The sequence below is a fragment of the Frieseomelitta varia genome, unplaced genomic scaffold, assembly GCF_011392965.1.
Source record: "Frieseomelitta varia isolate USP_RPSP 00005682 unplaced genomic scaffold, Fvar_1.2 scaffold_835, whole genome shotgun sequence".
NCBI classification, from domain to species: domain Eukaryota; kingdom Metazoa; phylum Arthropoda; class Insecta; order Hymenoptera; family Apidae; genus Frieseomelitta; species Frieseomelitta varia.
In genome coordinates, this window is record NW_025110629.1 from 354,863 (window position 1) to 375,504 (window position 20,642).

The window sequence follows — 20,642 nt, forward strand, 5'->3', positions numbered from 1 at the left end:
ATCTTTTTGTTTTTTTTGGGTATTAACTTTATTTTTAAAATTTTACAAAAGGAACAACTTTGGTAATGGAAATGTAATTTGTTTTAAAAAAGTTAATTGTAATAAATGATTGTAAGAAATATCAAGAAAAGTTCATTATTTCATTTCTCTCATAAAAATTAAATTGTTAATTGTAACATTTTCTCGAGTTATTCAAAATTGCGTTATCACGCAAATTACAAAGAAAATGATACAGAGATAAAGATATTATTGATACAGATGTATTTAGGCTACCTATAATGGTCAAACTAAGTCTCAACTTATTTACTCAGCTGGTGAAGTAACACGTAGAAATACAAAATTATATATTGATACTTTATTCAGTGTAGTACACGTTAGTTCTTTTTAAATTTTTGTTCCATATAGAACGATTAGGAGATAGATTTATAAAAAAAATATTTATGCCTTATCAACGACCAGGTAAGCAAGAGTTAAGGTATTAATCAATGTTTTAAAACATCTTATGAGTTATAATTTTGAAATGTAATACAAGTTATTATTTTAACGAGACTAGTAATCGTAAATTTTAATATAGTAATATTTTACATATAATAATATACGTAATATCTTTTAATATTTTTATAAAAATTGAATCCTAAATTTATATTTATGGATGAAATTTAACGTTGAATATTGTATAGCTTTTCGTCAAATTATTGGTTTAGGTCGTTATCAGGCAACTTCTGAAACGAACTTATCCTATCGTACATACACGTTCTACGTGTCAGTAATTACGAGCGATGATAATGCCGTCACACGTAAAAAATGAACGTGAATATTCCATTTCTACAGGTGAATACCGTTCGTACTTGTCTACGCGTTCTCTTTTCGTATTCTTATAAGAACTATTCGTCTCTATTATAGAATTCTTCGTAGTAGATCATCATCGTGGCGTAAGTATATATATTTTCTTTGTTCTATAAAATTACGTAACTATAGTGATCAAATATTTTATTTTAACATGTTACTAGGTAATATAGATTCTTATGACATTTAGTTTATTTTTATTTTTCGTCAGTTTAATACTACCGTTTGAATTATCAGTCTGATGCATCGATCCTAACGATCAACAAACTTTTCACTTGAAAGTTTGTTCGTTCGGCTCGAGTTATTAAACTGAAAGGATGTACTTCGCACGCAACAGAAAATCGATTTGTTATGAAGTGAAATTTTATATGTTGTACTTTTGGAGGTGTTTGCGATATTCCATTACACGTTGTTGCAATTCTCGATCAGTTGGACTATATGCAGCGTAAGTTCGCAAACGAGCTTTTACAAGTTCCAAATCCTATTTTTAAATGACTTTAGTATAGTATGCTGCAAGATTTTTCTTGTTACGTTAACTATTGATTATGTAACACAAAAAATTCTATTATGAAATATTTATAATATTAAAGTAATTTTAAGTAATACCGTACCTTTAAAAATTTTCGATTACGAGCCAATGATTCTTCCGAGTTTATGCGAAAAATAGGCGTCAGCAATTCTTCCAGATGGTTTTCATCTTGTTTCAAAGAAGTATTCTGCACGTGATTGTTATCGGACATTATCGATATTATTGTTTACAATCTTTATATTTATAATCCACCATTTTATTCACTAAATTTTCAATTTTAAACGAATTATTAATATATTGTAATTTATGTGTACAAGTAATGTATTTTGACAAATATGGTTTCTATAGTAATGTAAGTACATATGGTAACATAAATCAATATACCCGCGTCAATGAACATGTATGTATATATATTAATGGAATCGAATGTGCATTAAAGGATAAGGGACTCTTATTTATTACATTTGGAATTTAAACTTTACTTAAATGAATTATATTTAATAAATTGGTATTTATAATATTATATATGAAATCTTATGTTTAAGTATGTATATATGGAGAATGTATTTCTGACTCAATAAAATATTTTTTTAAAAGAACAAAATTCCTTTCTCTCATAGTATTTTTTAAAAGAACAAAATTCCTTTCTCTCATAGTATTTTTTAAAAGAACAAAATTCCTTCCTCTCAGTATTTCCTTTCTATATTATTTTATTTATTCTTCTAGAGTTTGTGACGTTGGCTATAAAAATATATATCATTTTTAAATTTCAACTTTTTAATAGAAAATAAAATTAGGATACTTACAAGAATATATATATGACTCGGTATTGACCGCTCTACTATCTCCGAAAGTCGTGCTTTATTTAATTTATGTTCTTCATCTATATATAAGATATAAATATATAAATTAAATTTTAAATTAATTATAATTAATAAAAATATATAATTCAATAAAATTATTACCAGCGGGAACTGTTAAAGACAATGACGGAAGTTGTACAAAACCTGCCACCAATGGTCGTAAAATCCATTCAACTTTTCTTTCATTTTTCGGAAGTATGTAAATATCGATCTAAAAAAGAAAAATAGCCAAATTAATAATTATATTACGAATTTTTATTTTATTTAAAATAAATGCTCACTTGTTTCTGCCCAGCAAACATAAAGGCATCACTAGCTTTCATAGTCAATCGTAGTGTAATTATATTGTCCGAATGATTTTTTATAAAATACGATATTAATAATGGTGTACGAACCCAACCATGAGCAGGTAATTTAGCTTCCAAACCAATCACTGCATCCTCAACACTTAAAGGAGCTAAAGTAACACTACTGCTTGTTTGTAATGCATTATTATCATTTGCACTGAAATAGCAATTATTAATATTAAATTATTTAACTATTTTATTATTTTACATAACTTCGTTTACCGTTTCCATTTAATGGTATAGACTCCTGTACTAATAGGTTGTTCACCACCTACTCTTGGTATCAAACAATATGCATCTGTACCTGTTTCATTCTCGGAAAGTGTAATACCACTTAAAACGGATATTGTTTGATCTTCATTTTCCCTTTCTATTGAATCTCCCTAGATAATTATATAATTAACATTATTGATATATGAATGTACAATGAAGGATTAATAACTAATAAAAGTATTATTTACCAATTCTATAGAAGTACTTATAATATTTATAGGCCATGGAGAAACACAAGAAATGTGAGGCATTATTATAAATGGTTCATTAATGAAACCTTTTGTTAATGATTCAAAAAGTGTGGTATAAAATAATGTTGATACTTCAAATGGCTTTGTAACTGATAATGAATATAATAATTCTTTTGATCCTTTAATTTGTTTAGATCTCAAGTATTCTACCTATTATGAAATTATATAAATTATTTTATTTTATAAAAATTAAAGGGATAAAGGAAAAAGTACAATATATACCTTTATATGAATATCTCGATCACCAACTTTATGAGCTCTTAAGTATACAGTTTGATGAGTAACGCAATCTTTTTCCAAATTATCAATTGGTATCGATATTACTGATTGTTTATTGTTCATCGTCAAACTTAATTCGGCTATAATTTAACGAAATCGTAATTGGCAAATGTAATACAAATTTTTGTAATAAATTGCATACATACTTGACTGTTCATTTGCTCCATCAGACATAAGTGATATGTTTAAAAAAGCTGATGATATATTTTCACTAGTAGTAATAGATATATTAATAGGAAGCCATTCTCCTAAAAGTGCTGGATTGTTGGATTCAGCACTTATATTCAGATTAGATTCTTCTTGTTTTATTTCAGCACTGACTAGTGGTTGTATTGTTTCAAACTCTCCTCTACTATTATAAATATAAAATGCATCAGTCTGGATAAATATTTACAAGTATTTTATTTTAAACATACCGAAGTTGCTGTATTTCAGGATACAATTGACTTAAAAAATTTGTTTCTCTTCCTACAGCAGAAAATCTCAAAATAATACAACACATTTTATTATTACTCATATATAATGAGATTGTTGTAATACGTATTTCAGTACTATCATTTTGTTGCAGAGCTTCAAATTGATAAGGAAATTTTTTCATTTCTTTCCCACGAAATACGAGAGTGTTATGTTCAGCATCAGCAATGACAAACTCTGAATTATATCCTGGACTATTAACTGTTATTGTTATTTTAGAAAACTCCACAGTATTACTGTATGAATTTCTGTATAAAATAAAAAATTCTATTGTAAATTATCTTTTTTCTGTACATAAAAAATTTGTTAAATTACCTAATAATGACTTCTGTAGTAACCATAGAATTAACAGCATACTTTGGTTGTAAAAATCTTGCTTTAACTTCTATAAATGAACTCATATTATTATTATCAATTGTAAAAACAATTGGTTCTGACTTATTAAGTTCCATTACCCACTTTTCTACTGCGGGACATTTCACATCATCGGGTAAATCAGGTTCTGGAGTTGGTGATTTTTTCTGCAATTTTATCAATTAATTAATTAATTTTATTAATTAATCAATTGCAAATAATTGTAAAAAATTTTTAAAAATTACTCACGTGAAGAATATTAATAATGTTATTATAAACAGTGCTTTTAAAATCCTCCGAAAACGTAGTGGAAGGTCCCAAAGCTTCAAATGCCAAGGTGATGTAGTCTTGAATACTTGTGGAAAGATATGCTGCATGCAAGGCGTTCTTTAAGATATTTGTGATTAAGACGGGCCACCGTTCCCCGTGATATTCCCACAACATGTGCATCAATAATCTGGCCAATCAAATTTTATGATTTTGATGTTAAGTTATGAAATATGTCTAGAGGAAATAATGTTAGAGTCAACTTTTGGACTAATGAATAATATAAAGTTCTTTTAGTAACTTCAATAAATCTGTGTAAATATAATAACATTTAAGTTCCTACTTACGTTAAAACTTTCCCATAATCCTTAGAATTATAATATTCTTCAGCCATTTGTACAACTGAAATATGATTATTATGTGTATTATTGAGCAGAAATTTATATAATTCTATATTATAATAAATAGATGTATCATACCTAACACTCTCCTCATTCTTGGACATCTATATACTTTAAATTGTGAAATTGCGTTGCCCAATAAACCAATGATTATATTCTGAAAGTATGTTTATAGTTTAGAATTAGAGTAATTTTTAACTATGGATAAATAAATATTTTGGATGAGAAAGTATTAAATATTTTTCTTACAGAATGGTTAACTGTGTACTTTTCCTTATACTGTAAAGCCTGAACAGCAAGAGCTTCTTTTGCAAGATCTATAGGTTCAGCACTCAATTTTCCAGGACGCCAAGGTCGTTGCCCATAGAATTCAAGTTTTTCTTCTCCTGCTAATGGATCTGGATCTGGATAACTAGTAACATTCTAAACATATAATGCTTAAAAGTTTTCTGTGTAAAAATAGGACTTATTATATGTATTAATTTTTATACCTGACAAAGTTCTTTGCAAGCTGTTTGTCTTAAACCTGCATGATGAGCTGCTGACTGAAAGTAATAGCCAGGATGCTGAGTTTGGACAGCAGGAAGTCCCTGTCGAATAGCATCATCAAATAGTTCTGCAAATGTAGAAAATTGACTACACATCCAAGCATGATGTTCAAATATAAGTTCTTTCGGACCAATCCATGTTTTGAATCTGCATCATTAAGTAATGTTATTGTGATAGTATTTGTTAGATATTTCTTATATTATTATATGTATTTCTAACCTGTCAGTATGAAATCTAAATTGTGTTATAGCATCTTTAGGAATATTTAAGTTGAACATTACTTTACATAATTTGTAATTTATAAAACAAGCAACAGTTGTAATCTCCATCACATTTATATCTGTTATTGGTATTTCCAATAAGTGATTATATGCTTGAGTATAATGCCTATAAAATAATTTTATACATTTTATTTCTATTCAAAATCTTTCTCAATATTATTATACTTACTTCTGGGCTAAATTTTGATCTTGTTTTAATTCATTTAAAAATGCCATTTTAAATTGATGACGTACAAATAAATGCTGTTTGTGTGCATTTTTTTCCATAGTTTTATTAAGTTGATCTTTATGCCCTTTGACAATACGATATTCATGATGATAAAAATTTTGTGCTAGATCATATAATGCACTTTCCAGCCTATAACACACATAAATATATGTACAGTATGTAACTATAAAAAAGTATATATTTACAATTAGTTTATTAATTACCTAGATATATATCCTAATAAATGATTTCCATGTGGTAAAATGTATAATAACTTTGGAGATAGTTCACATGCTCCACATACAGCCGTAGCACGTTCAGTTGCAATAGTATCTTCAGAACCAGGTGGAGGTTGTGTACAGTGTTGTATAAGTACTACAGCTATTTTGGTAGTCCTTCCATCCAAAGCATTTCTATAAGTTTAAGCAATCATAGATATCAATTATAATATTTTCTGATGAAAAACATTGTGAATATCTAATATAATCCATACCTAAGAGATTGTACTCTAGAAGCACATTCCATTTTTTTTTCATTCCACTGTGGATCATTCCAATCTAAATTATAAAATACAACAACAACAGCTGGAATTTCATTAAGATATTTATTCATCCAATTACGTTTCAATATTCCTTTAGGTTTATACCATTCATATGAGTTTCTCTGAAATACATTAATAATATCTTAGTAATTCAATAATGAATTGTATTATATAATTATATGTAGTATAATATACCTTGGGTTTTACTGTAGGGAATTCATGAGTAGGACTAAGTAATTTAAACTGTATGGCAGAACTTTCTAATCTGCGATTATTACTAAATGCATCCCAAATTGAACGATGTACAGGATTTGAAATATCTAAACCAGTCAAGCCAATAAGAGCTAATGGCTTAGTAGTTAATTCTGGTGGTAACTCACACATAATTAAGGATTAACTATAAGAAAAGCAATAATATAATTTTCTTATTAATGATAAATATTATATACAAAAAAAGAATATATACATTTATAAATTATATTTTATATCAAATAACAATGTTTAAGCACATACCCAACTATTATTTAATCAATGACATCGAAGAAAAACTATTGAAAACTCTTTGTGTTAGAAATAGTAACACTATTCGACGTCTCTATACTTTGACAGTTTAGGTTATATGTTGTTCTTTGATGATATTGTCAATCTGCAGACTACTAGTGTCCTCTATTATCATTATTATAATTATTTTTAAGCTAGAATAATGATTAACAATAAAACAAATATTGTGTTATATTATTGTAATGATTATTAACACATTTGAAGTATTAATTTTTAAAAATATCTTCAAAAACAAAATTTTTATTATGTAAATGAAATTATGTACATGAGAAATTAATTTGCATCCGCATTGACAAAGTAAAACATTTCATCATACGTAAATAAATTAATATATCATATTATAGTGCTTTATTTGTAATAATTTTTAGACGACAATCTTTAGACATAATCTTTAGACAATATCAGAAGCATTTAATACTTCCGATTCTTTATCTTCTTCCATAGGATTCAATTTACTTGCAGAAGCTGGAGAATTTAACTTCGTCTGTTCGGGTGTTAATCGGACTGTTGTTCCATGTCGACTATAATCTTCGATTTCACCTATTGGTCTTTCAACATCTTCTTCAACTATACTCTTCTTACATCTGTTCTATATTTTGAATTTTTAAAATTAAAAAATTCCATTTAAAGTTTTTTCTTCTTAGTTCAAGTCATCTTCTAAAATTTTTATCTACCTGAAGAAGTTTGAAGAATTCTTTCCGAAATTCTATGCTGCATATAAAGTATATGATAATATGGATAGCAAAATTAGAAAGCTCCGTGATAGCAGCAAATGCTCTAAATAAAAAGTAACCGCCATCAACGGTCTTAGAATCATAATATACAAATTCAAGCAATATTGATGGGATCATTGTTATTATAAAACATATTGCCATCACCGACATTAATGTAGCTAAATTCTGTTCTTCCCTAAAAAGGTAACTTTTTATAAAAATCATTATAACTAATAATAAATTTATAGCAATAGAATAAAAAGATAAAATATATTAAAATGCATATTTATTTATTTATTTATTAATTTCTTGTATTAATATATTAATTTAATTTGATTTTTTATTTATTTTTTTATTTAGAAAGAAATATCAGAGTTGCACGGTTTATATCTAAGTAACCAGATATAAATTTTTATTTTTTTTAATACTACCTGTATCCTCGATTACGGGTCAATAAAGAAGTTTCAGGAACATTTAAAGTACGAAATTTTTCTGAAACCGACTGGAATTCTCTTTTTTTAGCATTAAGTTGCAAAAATCTTTTGACCACGAAACTATTTAGCAAAAGAAGAATTATAGTTGGACAAAGCCGTAACGCGACTTCCATTATCCAAATGTACGCGTTCCATAAAGCGCTTCGTGTGATAGAAATATTTTCACGCAGTGTGAAGAGAGTTCCAGTATCTTCTTGCTGTTCATATACCATTCTCATTCCCGTTAATGGAGCGCTTACCTATAAAATGATTCTAATTAAAATTACAACTATCATACACTATCGTGTAGTATTATTTTTTTACAAAAAGAAAGAAGTAAAAGGACGATACCGCGAATCCAAGGATGAAAGAACACAGGATAAATGAGCGAACATTTTTGCGTGCATTTCTGCTGCGGATACGAGCCGGGAAAAAAATAAAGATATATCGATCGACGATTAAGCAGGTCATAATTAAAATGCTGGCTATAGCGAAGGTGTTTACGGCAACTAGCTCTAAATGAGCATGATAAAAAACAGACGGATAATTGTTCCTCAATCCATATCCTAATCTAATAACTGAAATCATATATCTTTAGTGGAATTGATATTTATATTTAGAAATTCTAGATTATACAACATTTAAATTAAAATAGTATTAATTACATTATATTTATTTGAAATATTGCTAGTTAAATTTTTTAATATAATTTTATATTCATAAAGTGATACATACATACAGGTATCCAAGATAGAAGAACTCCGGCGTTCGCTAAAGTTAATCCTCGGAGATATAAATACGCGACTCCTCGAAACACCGGAGTGGATAACACCAGGATTATTAAGACATTACCAAAAATGCCGCCAATTACAATTGTAGGAATTACTATTCTATAAAGAACGCGTAACAAAGATGTAGTCTCATTGAGAGCATGTTTATCAGCGTTAATTATATTGTTCCAGGTAGAATTTTCATCGTCGCAACATAAAAGAGTTCTAAAACAGTTTAAATGTATCCAGTAACGAGCTAATATTAAAAGGTTTAATAAAGATCCAAATTATGTTATGAAATTTAAAAAATTAGAAACTAACAAATATTTTTAATATCCATCATTATTATATATTTTAGATATTTGCTCTTTTTTAAAACATACCCTTTAAATATTCCCGTTAACATAGTGGATACTGTTCTAAAACTATCTGAATGAATTTAAGATAAAGCACAATTTCGAGATTATGTTAAAAATCTATTAGATTTTATCGTTATTTTAAGAAATTCTTTCTCACTCATTTTACCGCTTTCATTAATAGTTTCTTGAATAAAACTGAGACAACGGGTGCACGAGTTCTGCGAGATCCATCCTCGATGACCGTACCGTATTTTCTATGAAAAGTCGATATTGCGCATGCTCTCGCAAAAGGTTCACTTATTGTTGTAGTCAAAGTATATTTACTCGTACATTATAATTATATTCCAGCGCCCTTCGTCGAGTTAATTCAATTTAAGATACAATAAAAAACATGTTCCGTGGTCAACTATAATAAATTATCTAGTTGCAGCAAAATCTCATCACAATGAAAACCAAGAAGAAAAAGAATATATTCGGGAAATGTTTTAAAGTAAAACTTTATATTAAAAATCTCTACTTATTCTGTGTTATCTTTTGAAAACGAACGTTCAACTATAATAAATAAATTGTATGTATATTACCAAACATTGAGTTTTATATGAAAGTTATATATAAATTTGAAATAGAATCATTTATTTTGAATGAGATTCCATCATAAGCTTGAACAGTAAACAGCTTTTCTCCTAACAAATAAAACTATACGTCACACGAATTTATTTTTAGCTACAAAACACGTTCAAAATTAATCGATTATCTTCGTTTGGGTGTATTATTCAGGGTGATATTATTCATCAGTTTCTGTACTATCACGCTGAAGACACTGACGTCAGATAATTTTTGCCCCTGTCACCCATCCAACGAATGCCTGGATGATTCTCAATTCCTTTACAGGAGCAGTCAAGTGTTAATACTGTAACATATAAAAGCAAAAATTTAATTAGAAATTACCGTAATTAGAAATATTTAAATACTGTAAAATGAAACGCAAATACTATACTAGTAGAAAAACAGGGATTACTATTGTGGATGATACATTCCTCTTTAACAGAAAGGTCTTCGAAAGTTTACTCAATTTCTAAAATCACAATCGATATGGATCAGAATACTCAACAAACTATCAACCAATATATGATCAATTATTTATTGTTGTAAATAGCATATTCAGCTGTCTGAGACGAAAAGAGTAATATTCAAATTAATATCGTCAAATGGGATCAAGCGGTGAGCTCTGCAAATATAAAGATATGTTAAAAACAAACGAAGAAATAAACAAGAGAATTATTATAAAAAAGAGAAAAATTTATTCAATAAAAATGTTTTGAAGTGATCAAAATTAACATATAAGTTTTATCGATAGCCAAAGGCGCGTGTTGAAAAAATGGACGATTATTTCAAGCAGAAAGCATCATTGGAAACATCGCTTACATTCGATCGAGTATCTATTCGTGCGATTAACGAAAATGCAAAGCTACGAAGTAAAATTAGCAAGTCGTAAGACAGTATTAGATCGATTTATCAAATTCACCGTACCTGAAAAATGTTAAAGATATTGAACATATTGTTTAAAATAATTTCTTTTATACATACATATATACCTAGAATCTGGAAAATTTAGTCAGAGTTAAACATGCACCGTGTGGATCATCCCTAGGATAGGTGCCGGAACTAATTTATATTGTTGTCCTTATTACACGCTATCGCTCTCCTTGTCTACCGCGCGTATATGTCTGTTCTCGTCGCACGCTGTTGCTCTTCTTGTCTATCGCACAGATATGTCTGTCCTTGTTCCACGCTATCACTCTCCTTGTCTACCGCACAGACATGTCTGTCCTTGTTCCACATTATTGCCCTCCTTGTCTAATGACGCTAGACAAGGAAAGCAATAATGTGGAACAAGGACAGACATGTCTGTGCGGTAGACAAGGAGAGTGATAGCGTGGAACAAGGACAAACATATCTGTGCGATAGACAAGAAGAGCAACAGCGTGCGACGAGAACAGACATATACGCGCGGTAGACAAGGAGAGCGATAGCGTGTAATAAGGACAACAATATAAATTAGTTCCACCGTTTCACCGCTGCGCGACGCTAGTATTTTAATGCCTCTAGTTTAATTAATGCCTAATGAACATAATAGGAGTAGAAAATATTCTTCGATCGGAAATTAAAATATACATAAAACTTTTAGTACATCAGAATATAAATACTAAATTTTGTTGTTACTTTTATTGTATACCTATTCAAACTATTCACATATATCTATTTAAACTAGAAACGTTTCTTTCATGGTAGCCAACAATAGTAATCTAACGCGTATATAAAAACTGTTATAGGTGATTTTTTAAACTATTATTTTTTATATATTATCGAAAGATAATTTCAGGAATGCTGAAAAAGAATTTTATAAGAAGAATTACCTTTCGTTCTTGAATCTTGATATTGTTAACTTTCTCTCTATCATAATGCATAAAGTTGGTACTAATTGAGCGTCAGTATCAAGACAATTCAAAAATCAACGGACTAATATAAGAACTAGGTTCTATTTGAATAAACTTTTTAAGGAATAGTGGTAAAATGAGTGAATTTAAGACGCCAACAACAAAAAAATACAGAAACAGATTACAAACTAATCCAGAGTTGCAAACGCCTATTAAAATACCAGCTTCACCATTTTTAGAGAAGATAGGTTATGGCTGCGGTAAAATAATATAATTATTTAAATGCTAAATTACTATTAATATTAATATTATTTTAATGTGTAAATATATTAATAGGAGTTAATGTATTTAGTCTGGAACGATCGCCAAAGGTCGGTTTTATCCGATCTCCATGGGCGATAAAAAAACGCAATTGCAAAGTTACGAAAGATCAGAAATATAACGAACGTCTTCGATTTGAAGCAGAAGTACTTCGTAAATTAAATCATCCAAACGTTATTGGTTTTCGAGCTTTCGTTGAACTTTCAAATGGTGAGCCATGCTTGGCAATGGAAAAATTAGACTCCTCTTTAGGTAAAAGAATATCATGGTAAAAAAGTTTAAAAAATTGAGACTGCAGTTCTTGTAATATAATTTTTTTAGGTGATAGAATAGAACAAAAACTTGAGAATGATGACGACCCATTTCCTGCTAAAGATATTTTAAAAATAATATATGAAATTGTAAAAGGATTAGAATATTTACATCATACTGCTCATATTTTACATGGTGATGTAAAAAGCTATAACGTGTTAGTTTCTGTAGATTATAAAACAATTAAGTTATGCGACTTTGGAGTATCTTTGCCACTGACAGAACTCTTAGAAATAGATACTTCAAATGGAAGTTTTTCATATGTGGGAACAGAATGTTGGAGTGCACCTGAAATAATATTTGGTTAGTTAATTTTTAATGTCTATAGTAATCAATATAATATGAATAGAATAATATGAACAATATAAATTTGATCCTTCAGAAGATGGTCCTGTTACAAATAAAGCAGACATTTGGGCATGTGGTCTTGTAATTTGGGAGATGATAGCCTTATCACCACCTCATGTAGAACACTCAGAAGTGGACATGGACAGTTTAGATGATTCAATGTCAGAAATGCAAATGAAAAATAATACAAGGGCAAATGAACGAGATATCTCTATGGATGATAGTAGTGGTTTTCTTAATGAAATAATTAACAAAAAGTGTGGTAAGTACTTTTGTAATAAGTTTCAATGGAATGGTAGAATTTTCAACAACTAGTACGTCAAATATAATGATCATAGGTACTCGTCCTGCATTACCTGCTATCAATCTAGGAAAAGAATATGATAAAGTGCTTGAAATGTTTTATGCATGCACTACTGCAGATTATAAACTTAGACCTAGTGCCAAAAGTCTTGTTAATTATTTTAAGAAATATGTTTATACTACCAATTAGTAATATATTATCTATATATATTATTATTTTTAATACTTCTTAAACAATTTTATGTTTCTATGATTATTATTATGGTTATTATGATATGGTAATAAAAAAGATTAAGTATGTATAATGCATATTACTTTATTTATTTAGATATATTGATTTTTACATAATAATAACTTACATAACACAAATAATAAACATTTTCAATTTTATGCAACAAATTCTTCAGTTTTGCACAAAATTGTATTATTATATTTTTATCCTTTTATAAAAAGATAATGACCATCAAAAAAATAATAATTATTATACTAATTATGATAGCAAGTTTGATTTTCCTCTAGAAAAAAGTATTTTTTTTATTAATTAATGTCGTTTTCTTACTTTATGTAGAGCTATTATTTTTCACATAAATACCTTTCTATGTCTCTGGCTCCTTTTCTCCGCTTTTTTTATATCAATACGACCAACATCGACATCATCTGCTGCCCTTCCAGCATAATATTCTACACTATTTATTTGGTCTCCCTATTAAAACAGAAAATAAAAATTTTTATGTATGTATTTAAAATTAAATATAGTTATGTAATTTATTTGCACTTACTTGTTTTTCAACAAGAAATGCCATTTCTGTAAACATATCTCTAACTTCTGCAATTGATTTTTCTACTTTTATTATATCATTATACCTACTTTGAATGTCTGATAATTGTAGCTTTGCAATTTTACTGTCTTGTAAAATCTATTTATAAAACAATTCATAATTATTTAAAATTTATAAAATTAACAATATATCGAGATAAATTATCAACAAATCTTACATTATCAACAAATAAATTATTTTCTTCTGCATCAAATAATTTTTCCAATTCTTCACTTGTAATATGTTTCCGGACTAAAAAATTTTTAAAAATAAAAAATTAAATATTAAACATCATTTAAGTATTTAAATGAAAATGATGTACAATTCTTACATACTTAACATTTTTTGTTGATGTAAAAGTAAACGACATTTTTTGTGATATCTTATCATAGATGCATTATAATCTTCCATAACTTCAGAGAATAATCTTATCATCGTTGTATATTGTATCACTTTAATTCGTATATGTATAGGGCCTTCCCGCGCACTACGTAAAGTTAAGTCATCAATGCAGTTAATTTCCTTTCCCATTTCTATAAAATAAATAAAATATTTAACAATTTTAATAAGAAAATGAAATCAAATGTGAAAACCAAATTTACATAGTTAATTTTTGTTGTTATGAAATTTATCTTAATCTTTTATAATTCACATTTTTTGTAAAATTACACATTTTTGCGTTCGCAAAATAGTCTCGATTAATTAATATATAATTTAATTATGCTTAATTACTATTGTTAATTATTTAATTAAGGGACTAATCATTTGATAAAATATGAAGTTTTTGTTTAAATTTGTGAACAAAATTTTCAGCAATATATGGTACAGTATATAAAACTACAAACAAATATTACAATATTTTTTGCTATACTTTCCAATGAGTGTAATTGGTCAGTCGGTTTCCCGCTTTCGAATGGACGCTAAAGTCTCATATACGATTCTTCGCACTTTATACGAGATGTTTAGTGATAAGCCATCAATAAAGTTTTCTGTTAATCGCAATAAAATTTTGAAATTGTTTTCAATATGTATCCAAAAAATGATAACTTGAAGGCGTCACTTTTCTTTATCATAAATGATAAGTTAAGGTTATGTTTACATTTGTAAGATAGATAAATGTGATAATAACTAGTTTCATTTAAAATGACTTAAACTAAATACCTGTTGTTATTATGGAGTCCTTGAAAATATTCAATAATTTCAAATTTAGTGAATTAAACGAAGACTGGATTCAATCTGTATGGGATGGAGAATTTATAATTTATAATGAACCACCTGATGAGTACCTCATGTTTTTAGAGAGTGAAGATATGAAATTACTCTTAAACGAATCTTGCATTGTTGTTAAAGCTTGGCTACAAGGATGTACAAGTCAAAGTGATGAAAATTATGATTCTGAAATATCATGGAACACATTGATTACTAAGGATATAAAGGTGCGTGCTTTATTAGCTGTATTGGGTTATATAATAAAGAATGGTCAAAGCAAAGAAGCTGATGAAGAGACAAGACAATTATGTTTATATGCAACTAGTTTATATTTTGTGCTTTTGGCTATTCCTGGTAGTAGTGCGTTCAACGTATTTCATCCTAATTTATATCAACGAGCCATAGATACACTTAAAATAGGCTCTGAGCATTTACAGCCTCCTGTTAAGAAACGTAATAAATCAATAAATTTAGATGATCTAAATATCACTGATGAATTAAATAAAACTATTATTCTTTTACCTAATGAAAAAGAAGTTCTTATACAAAATTTGAATATTATTGTTTGTAATTTAATTGTAATGATAAAATCATTTTGGTTTAAAGATCACGTACAATCATTAGATATTACAATTCATGGATTAATTGAAGTTACAAAGATAGAGGATGATTACGTGATCGATCAATATTTTAATAAACAAATAGGTACTTTGAATGTTTCTTTGCCACAAAATGCTTATGCAGCTTTGAAAGAATTATGCAATAATAAACATGGACCAGTTAAAATAACTATAACATTCATAGCAAAGTATGTATTACCGCATTTGATATATAATCATATGGATGCACACGTAAAAATTATTACAAACATACGTGAACATACTATCAATTTCTTAAAAGATTTATTGAATGAATATGAGAAAGAAGCCAAAACTGCAATTTTAACATTAATACAACACATAATGCTATCATGTCCAGACCGACTTGAAGCTAGACAAAAACAAGCTAATGTGTTGCTAAAGCTTTTTGAAATATGCAACCAAAATATTGCATTAGAAGCCTTTAAGGATTTAATGTTATTGTCATATCATTCAAAGATATCTTTTAGATTATTTGCTCAAGAAATAATTGGAAAGTTGTTACTTGAATCTTTTTTAATGAATTGCAATATAATGGATAGCTTAAAAATTAAAATGAAAAGAGCATTGTTTGCAATTGTATTGAATAGATGCATGGATTGTTCAAGTATGGTAAGAGGAAAAGCCATGGCTATAATCGCCGAGTTTGCAGAATCTGATAATGGAAAAGATAAAGAAATATTTCTAACCATATTTAAAGACTCAGATGTAAATAAACAGTTCTTTGCATTTCATGATATAAAAGATTCTCTATATGAAGATATTAACTTATTACCAGGATCAAATATATTAATAACTATGCTCAAAGATAGAATAGAGGATGAAAGAGCAATGGTAAGACGAAGTACATTGCAGATTTTCAAAAATTTGATTTTAATATTTCCATCTCTGATACATGACATTGTACCTGTAATTAGTCTCAGATGCAGAGATTCAACATTATTAGTGCGTCGGTTTTCTGTACAAGTTCTCTCTCAACTTCTAGAACAATTTCCAGAGAATTCTCAACTTCTACATGAGTGGGTACAAACTGTTATACCACAAATATTTGATATTGAAATTAAAGTACAAGAAAAGGTGCTGGACTACTTAAAAGAATTATTATTAAATAGAATACAACATGTTTCTATGTGTACTGATAATATTGCAAATAATTTACCATGGAAAATTTTAAATTCTATAACTAATCTGAAAATGAGAAAACATTTATCAAAAGCCTGTAGTATGTGGGTTAAAAACGGTGTTATCACCAGTTCTATAATAAAAAATATACAATCTCATATTGGAACAAATAATAACATAGAAGCTTGGGTCTTTTTGGTTGCATTGGCTGAAAATACCAAGTTACCAAATATGAATAAATATTTTTCAAATTATCAAGAGATTTTTGCAGAAAATAATTTTTACACAAGTTTGGTTTTGCAAGTTTTAAGATGTTCTTGGGAATCTTTAGATTATAAAGTACTAGAACATCTTCATATCTATTTATATAAATGCTTACAACAATTTAAGATTAATTTTGGATTAATTAGCATTTGTTTAGATATTATACATAATATAATTTATTATTTAAATCCTGATAAAGATAATTTGCTAGAAGCAAGCATGTTGAATCTAATAAAGATTTCAGAGATAGAAATTGAAAAAATTTTTAAAGGTGAAAATGAAGCTATAGAAGCAGCACCTAATTATTTAAAAGCCATGTTTACATTAGGACATGCAACAATTTTATGTACTTACAAAATTTCACCGTTAACATTACGAATTTTGCAAGGAATGTTATTGGAATGGGAAGCACTGCCAGAAATAATAAAAGAAATAGAAGAACTGCAAGCTTCAGCTGTTGTTATTCTTGGACAACAAGCAATGAGAGACCGTGAAATTGCTAAAGAAGTAGTCAAAATATTTGGTAGATTAATGAAACAAGAAATAAATTTGAATTCAATTGCACAAATTGCTGTAAAAATAAATGCTGCAAAAGCTTTAGCTGATATTTGTGTTAGATTCACTGCTTTGGTTGAACCATATTTATCAGATATGTGTGTAAGTATGAAGGATTCGACTCCACAAGTACGAGAGGCTATTTTGGTAATATTTATCCAACTTCTTCTGGAAGATTATATAAAGATCAAGGGTCCTTTCTTTTTTCATATATTAACAATGTTGTCAGACTCGGATGATACGATACGTGAATTAACAATATTTCTTATAGAAGAACGACTTTTGACAAAGAATAAATCATTAATATCACAACAATTTCTACAGAGCATATATCATTATAATAATTATCAATCTCAACATAAAGTTTATCATCATAAAATGTGTGAAAAAGAAAAGAAAGCTTTAACACTTCCTGGAAGAAGGAATGAAAATAAACGAAAAGCAATTTATGATTTCATGTTGGATCATTTAGATCCTCCTGGAAAAATTAAATTACTTGTAAAAGTAACTAGTCAAATACTTGGTGGAACTTGTGTTGATTCAATCGACATTAAAAAAGAAGAAGGAGCATGTATTTTAAAAGATGCATTGTATATAATTAGTAACGATCGTTTACGTCCATCATCTTTTAACAGACAAAATGATGATGATCAAGAGACCGAAGAATGTACAGTTCAACCAAATGGCTCAACTTCTAATGCTATTAGTATTATTATTGAAGGAATCAAAAAACATGGTTTAGAAGTTCTGTTACCTACATTAATAAAACTTAGGATAAAATTATCTATCCTAAAGTCACCATTAGAAAATGTTGTGAAAAAAGTTCTGGTTAAAACATATTCTGAATATAACAAGGACCAACTACTAAATATATTAAGCGAGTATCCTAAACTGGAGAAAGAAGTGGAGCAGTTTAAAAAGTATACGCAAGTTTATTTAGTGTTATATATTACTGACTATTTATAAATTTACTGATTATTTTTTAATTTTAATTTTCCATTTATTTCAGACAAATGGAAGATATTAAAGTTAATGATGAGAATTTTATTGAAGAAGAAAACTCTGCATTAGAAATTAATAATCAAAATGCGTCTAACAAAAATTTAAATCTAACAACGTGTAATTTATATCCTAAAGTTGTATTGGAGCGACTTTCGATTTCTCAGATGTTAAATTTTGGCAATACATCAGTAAATTCTCTTTCATCAACCAGTGCTTTAGAAAGATGCAATTCTTCAATATGTTCAAATTCAATTTTACATTCACCTTTGCAACCCGGTCCTAGTATAAGTACGCCTACATGTTCTCATCTTGATTCTAATAATACTGTAAATCATGCTTCAAAAATTAGAAGACTTTCTAGTCTTTTTCAAAATGAAAATGAATTATTTGATTGTAAAATAAGAGAAAAAAATATTTCTCAGGTTCAAGATGATAGTGAGTCTGATTAGGATAGTAAGAAAAATTATTGTTTCTTTATTTTTATTTATATTGCACTACGTAAAAATGTAGGAAAAATTATGCCTACCTCTTAATTTTCGTTGAATACGAAATGACGTTTGCGAAATAGTGTATGTTCGACTTTCCAATTCTTTTTGTATATCTGAAATATGTAAATTATTAATTATCGATATTGAGCACAACATTTGGTATTTTGTTCTTACCTTTATTGGTGTATGATAAAATATTATTATGTAAATCCTTTACAATAGCTGTATTGTCAGCAATAAGTTGAATTAAGTCTCGAACTTCTTCAACCTATATTAATATTATTTGTATATCTATTGATAATATAAAAGTCTGTGATATTTAAATGATAACTTAAATATTCATATATATTTATATATACGTACTTGATCTAATACTTCCTTCAATTTTTTATTTTGGGATATTTGGATGCGTACATCTTGTAAAAATCCTTTACCAAATGTAGTGCAATTATTTTGGTACTAAAAAGAAATAGTAGGAAATATTACATTATATCAATTTTTTAACAGAGGACTAATAATAAATGATGATATTTAGAAAACTGACAAAAAATATTATTATAGCTTTTATTATTGATATAATACTATTACACTGTTCCAAATTCTATCATAATATAATTGTTAAAAGAAGTTATAGAATGATAAAACACTAACGGCACGTAACTCCGGCATTCGATCACGGACCATGATAGTATTGCTTGAGAATCAGCGTGTAACTGATAATTGCGTGAATTATACACATAAAATATGTTTTTTGTTATCTGTCTTATCAGTGCAGTAGAGATAATGGATAAAATCCATTATGCCGTTGACATTAGTATTTGTAATTGACTGTGTGTAAAGAAATTTACAAAAAAATAAATTTATGTATGATACGACTCGATTCGCTTCACAGCTACACTGTATTACTTAGAAGATGTTTTGCATCTGAAATGAAATAGGAAATAGGCACTTAGCATCTGGATTACAAGGACAGCATTGACATGGATTGTAAACCTTTGACTTGTTCTTTTGTAGATTTTTTTTTGTATGTTATAGTAATACTAATACTTCTTTTCTTCTAAAACTTCAGTGCTTTCTTCTTTTATACAAAAATATTTTTTGTTTTATATCAAAAAGAAATTGTTAATTAAAAGTTATTAAAAATATATTTCGAATAAACTTTTTATATTTATATACAATTTAGATAACAAAAGTACAATTAAAATACAGATGAAACTGAATTTTTGTGATATTAAGTAAAGAAAAAAAAAATTTAGTAAAATTTACATGTAATTTATATCAATGTGTAATTTAAAGTAAAGCTAGTAGTTATAAAATTATTTTTTACATAATTAAAAATTTATATATTAAATGTTTTGTCCTTTTTCTTCAATAAATTTGCCGTTAAAATAAACATAACATTTTGGGAAAACAGTAAATGTATTTATTACATTATAAAGTAACATCAAACAAGCAATTATAAATATATTTCATTACATTTAGATA

The 20,642-nt window shown here is 27.7% G+C and overlaps 6 protein-coding genes across 9 annotated transcripts; 2 read left to right on the forward strand and 4 right to left on the reverse strand.

Annotated features, from left to right (window-relative positions):
* Window positions 1–973: 973 nt before the first annotated feature.
* LOC122536445 lies at window positions 974–1,913 on the reverse strand. The gene is made up of 2 exons (XM_043668820.1): window positions 1,458–1,913; window positions 974–1,327 (listed from the first exon to the last, which is right to left on the reverse strand). Exons 1-2 carry the CDS (start codon window positions 1,584–1,586, stop codon window positions 1,211–1,213), a joined length of 246 nt encoding a protein of 81 aa, XP_043524755.1. The 5' UTR covers window positions 1,587–1,913; the 3' UTR covers window positions 974–1,210.
* Window positions 1,914–1,978: 65 nt separating this feature from the next.
* Window positions 1,979–7,121, reverse strand: LOC122536454 (trafficking protein particle complex subunit 11). 3 transcript variants are annotated; one of them, XM_043668836.1, is made up of 21 exons: window positions 6,930–7,121; window positions 6,659–6,860; window positions 6,416–6,585; window positions 6,147–6,335; window positions 5,884–6,072; window positions 5,653–5,820; window positions 5,376–5,580; window positions 5,134–5,307; window positions 4,963–5,041; window positions 4,831–4,885; window positions 4,466–4,673; window positions 4,178–4,383; window positions 3,805–4,110; window positions 3,535–3,740; window positions 3,332–3,468; window positions 3,047–3,259; window positions 2,808–2,968; window positions 2,520–2,742; window positions 2,341–2,449; window positions 2,182–2,258; window positions 1,979–2,116 (listed from the first exon to the last, which is right to left on the reverse strand). In XM_043668836.1, exons 2-21 carry the CDS (start codon window positions 6,845–6,847, stop codon window positions 2,090–2,092), a joined length of 3,291 nt encoding a protein of 1,096 aa, XP_043524771.1. In that variant the 5' UTR covers window positions 6,848–6,860; window positions 6,930–7,121; the 3' UTR covers window positions 1,979–2,089. The 3 variants fall into 3 exon arrangements, with proteins under 3 accessions (XP_043524771.1, XP_043524772.1, XP_043524770.1); XM_043668837.1 differs by having other exon boundaries at window positions 3,535–3,737; window positions 6,977–7,117; XM_043668835.1 differs by having other exon boundaries at window positions 6,977–7,117.
* A 131-nt stretch (window positions 7,122–7,252) lies between these two features.
* Window positions 7,253–9,765, reverse strand: LOC122536455 (probable G-protein coupled receptor B0563.6). 2 transcript variants are annotated; one of them, XM_043668838.1, is made up of 7 exons: window positions 9,497–9,757; window positions 9,364–9,405; window positions 8,946–9,205; window positions 8,562–8,788; window positions 8,169–8,470; window positions 7,699–7,933; window positions 7,253–7,613 (listed from the first exon to the last, which is right to left on the reverse strand). In XM_043668838.1, the coding sequence occupies exons 2-7, from the start codon at window positions 9,384–9,386 to the stop codon at window positions 7,416–7,418; spliced, it is 1,245 nt and encodes a 414-aa protein (XP_043524773.1). In that variant the 5' UTR covers window positions 9,387–9,405; window positions 9,497–9,757; the 3' UTR covers window positions 7,253–7,415. The 2 variants fall into 2 exon arrangements, with proteins under 2 accessions (XP_043524773.1, XP_043524774.1); XM_043668839.1 differs by having other exon boundaries at window positions 7,470–7,608; window positions 9,364–9,765.
* A 2,010-nt stretch (window positions 9,766–11,775) lies between these two features.
* On the forward strand, window positions 11,776–13,272 carry LOC122536458 (lymphokine-activated killer T-cell-originated protein kinase). The gene is made up of 5 exons (XM_043668840.1): window positions 11,776–12,037; window positions 12,114–12,350; window positions 12,420–12,713; window positions 12,793–13,020; window positions 13,097–13,272. Exons 1-5 carry the CDS (start codon window positions 11,914–11,916, stop codon window positions 13,249–13,251), a joined length of 1,038 nt encoding a protein of 345 aa, XP_043524775.1. The 5' UTR covers window positions 11,776–11,913; the 3' UTR covers window positions 13,252–13,272.
* Window positions 13,273–13,468: 196 nt separating this feature from the next.
* LOC122536452 (syntaxin-like) lies at window positions 13,469–20,180 on the reverse strand. The gene is made up of 9 exons (XM_043668827.1): window positions 19,809–20,180; window positions 19,521–19,616; window positions 19,332–19,425; window positions 19,196–19,270; window positions 14,215–14,412; window positions 14,058–14,131; window positions 13,841–13,978; window positions 13,654–13,764; window positions 13,469–13,576 (listed from the first exon to the last, which is right to left on the reverse strand). Exons 1-9 carry the CDS (start codon window positions 19,839–19,841, stop codon window positions 13,505–13,507), a joined length of 891 nt encoding a protein of 296 aa, XP_043524762.1. The 5' UTR covers window positions 19,842–20,180; the 3' UTR covers window positions 13,469–13,504.
* LOC122536451 (condensin-2 complex subunit D3-like) lies at window positions 14,655–20,032 on the forward strand. Its single transcript, XM_043668826.1, has 3 exons — window positions 14,655–18,587; window positions 18,677–19,122; window positions 19,175–20,032. The coding sequence occupies exons 1-2, from the start codon at window positions 15,052–15,054 to the stop codon at window positions 19,116–19,118; spliced, it is 3,978 nt and encodes a 1,325-aa protein (XP_043524761.1). The 5' UTR covers window positions 14,655–15,051; the 3' UTR covers window positions 19,119–19,122; window positions 19,175–20,032.
* Window positions 20,181–20,642: the final 462 nt, after the last annotated feature.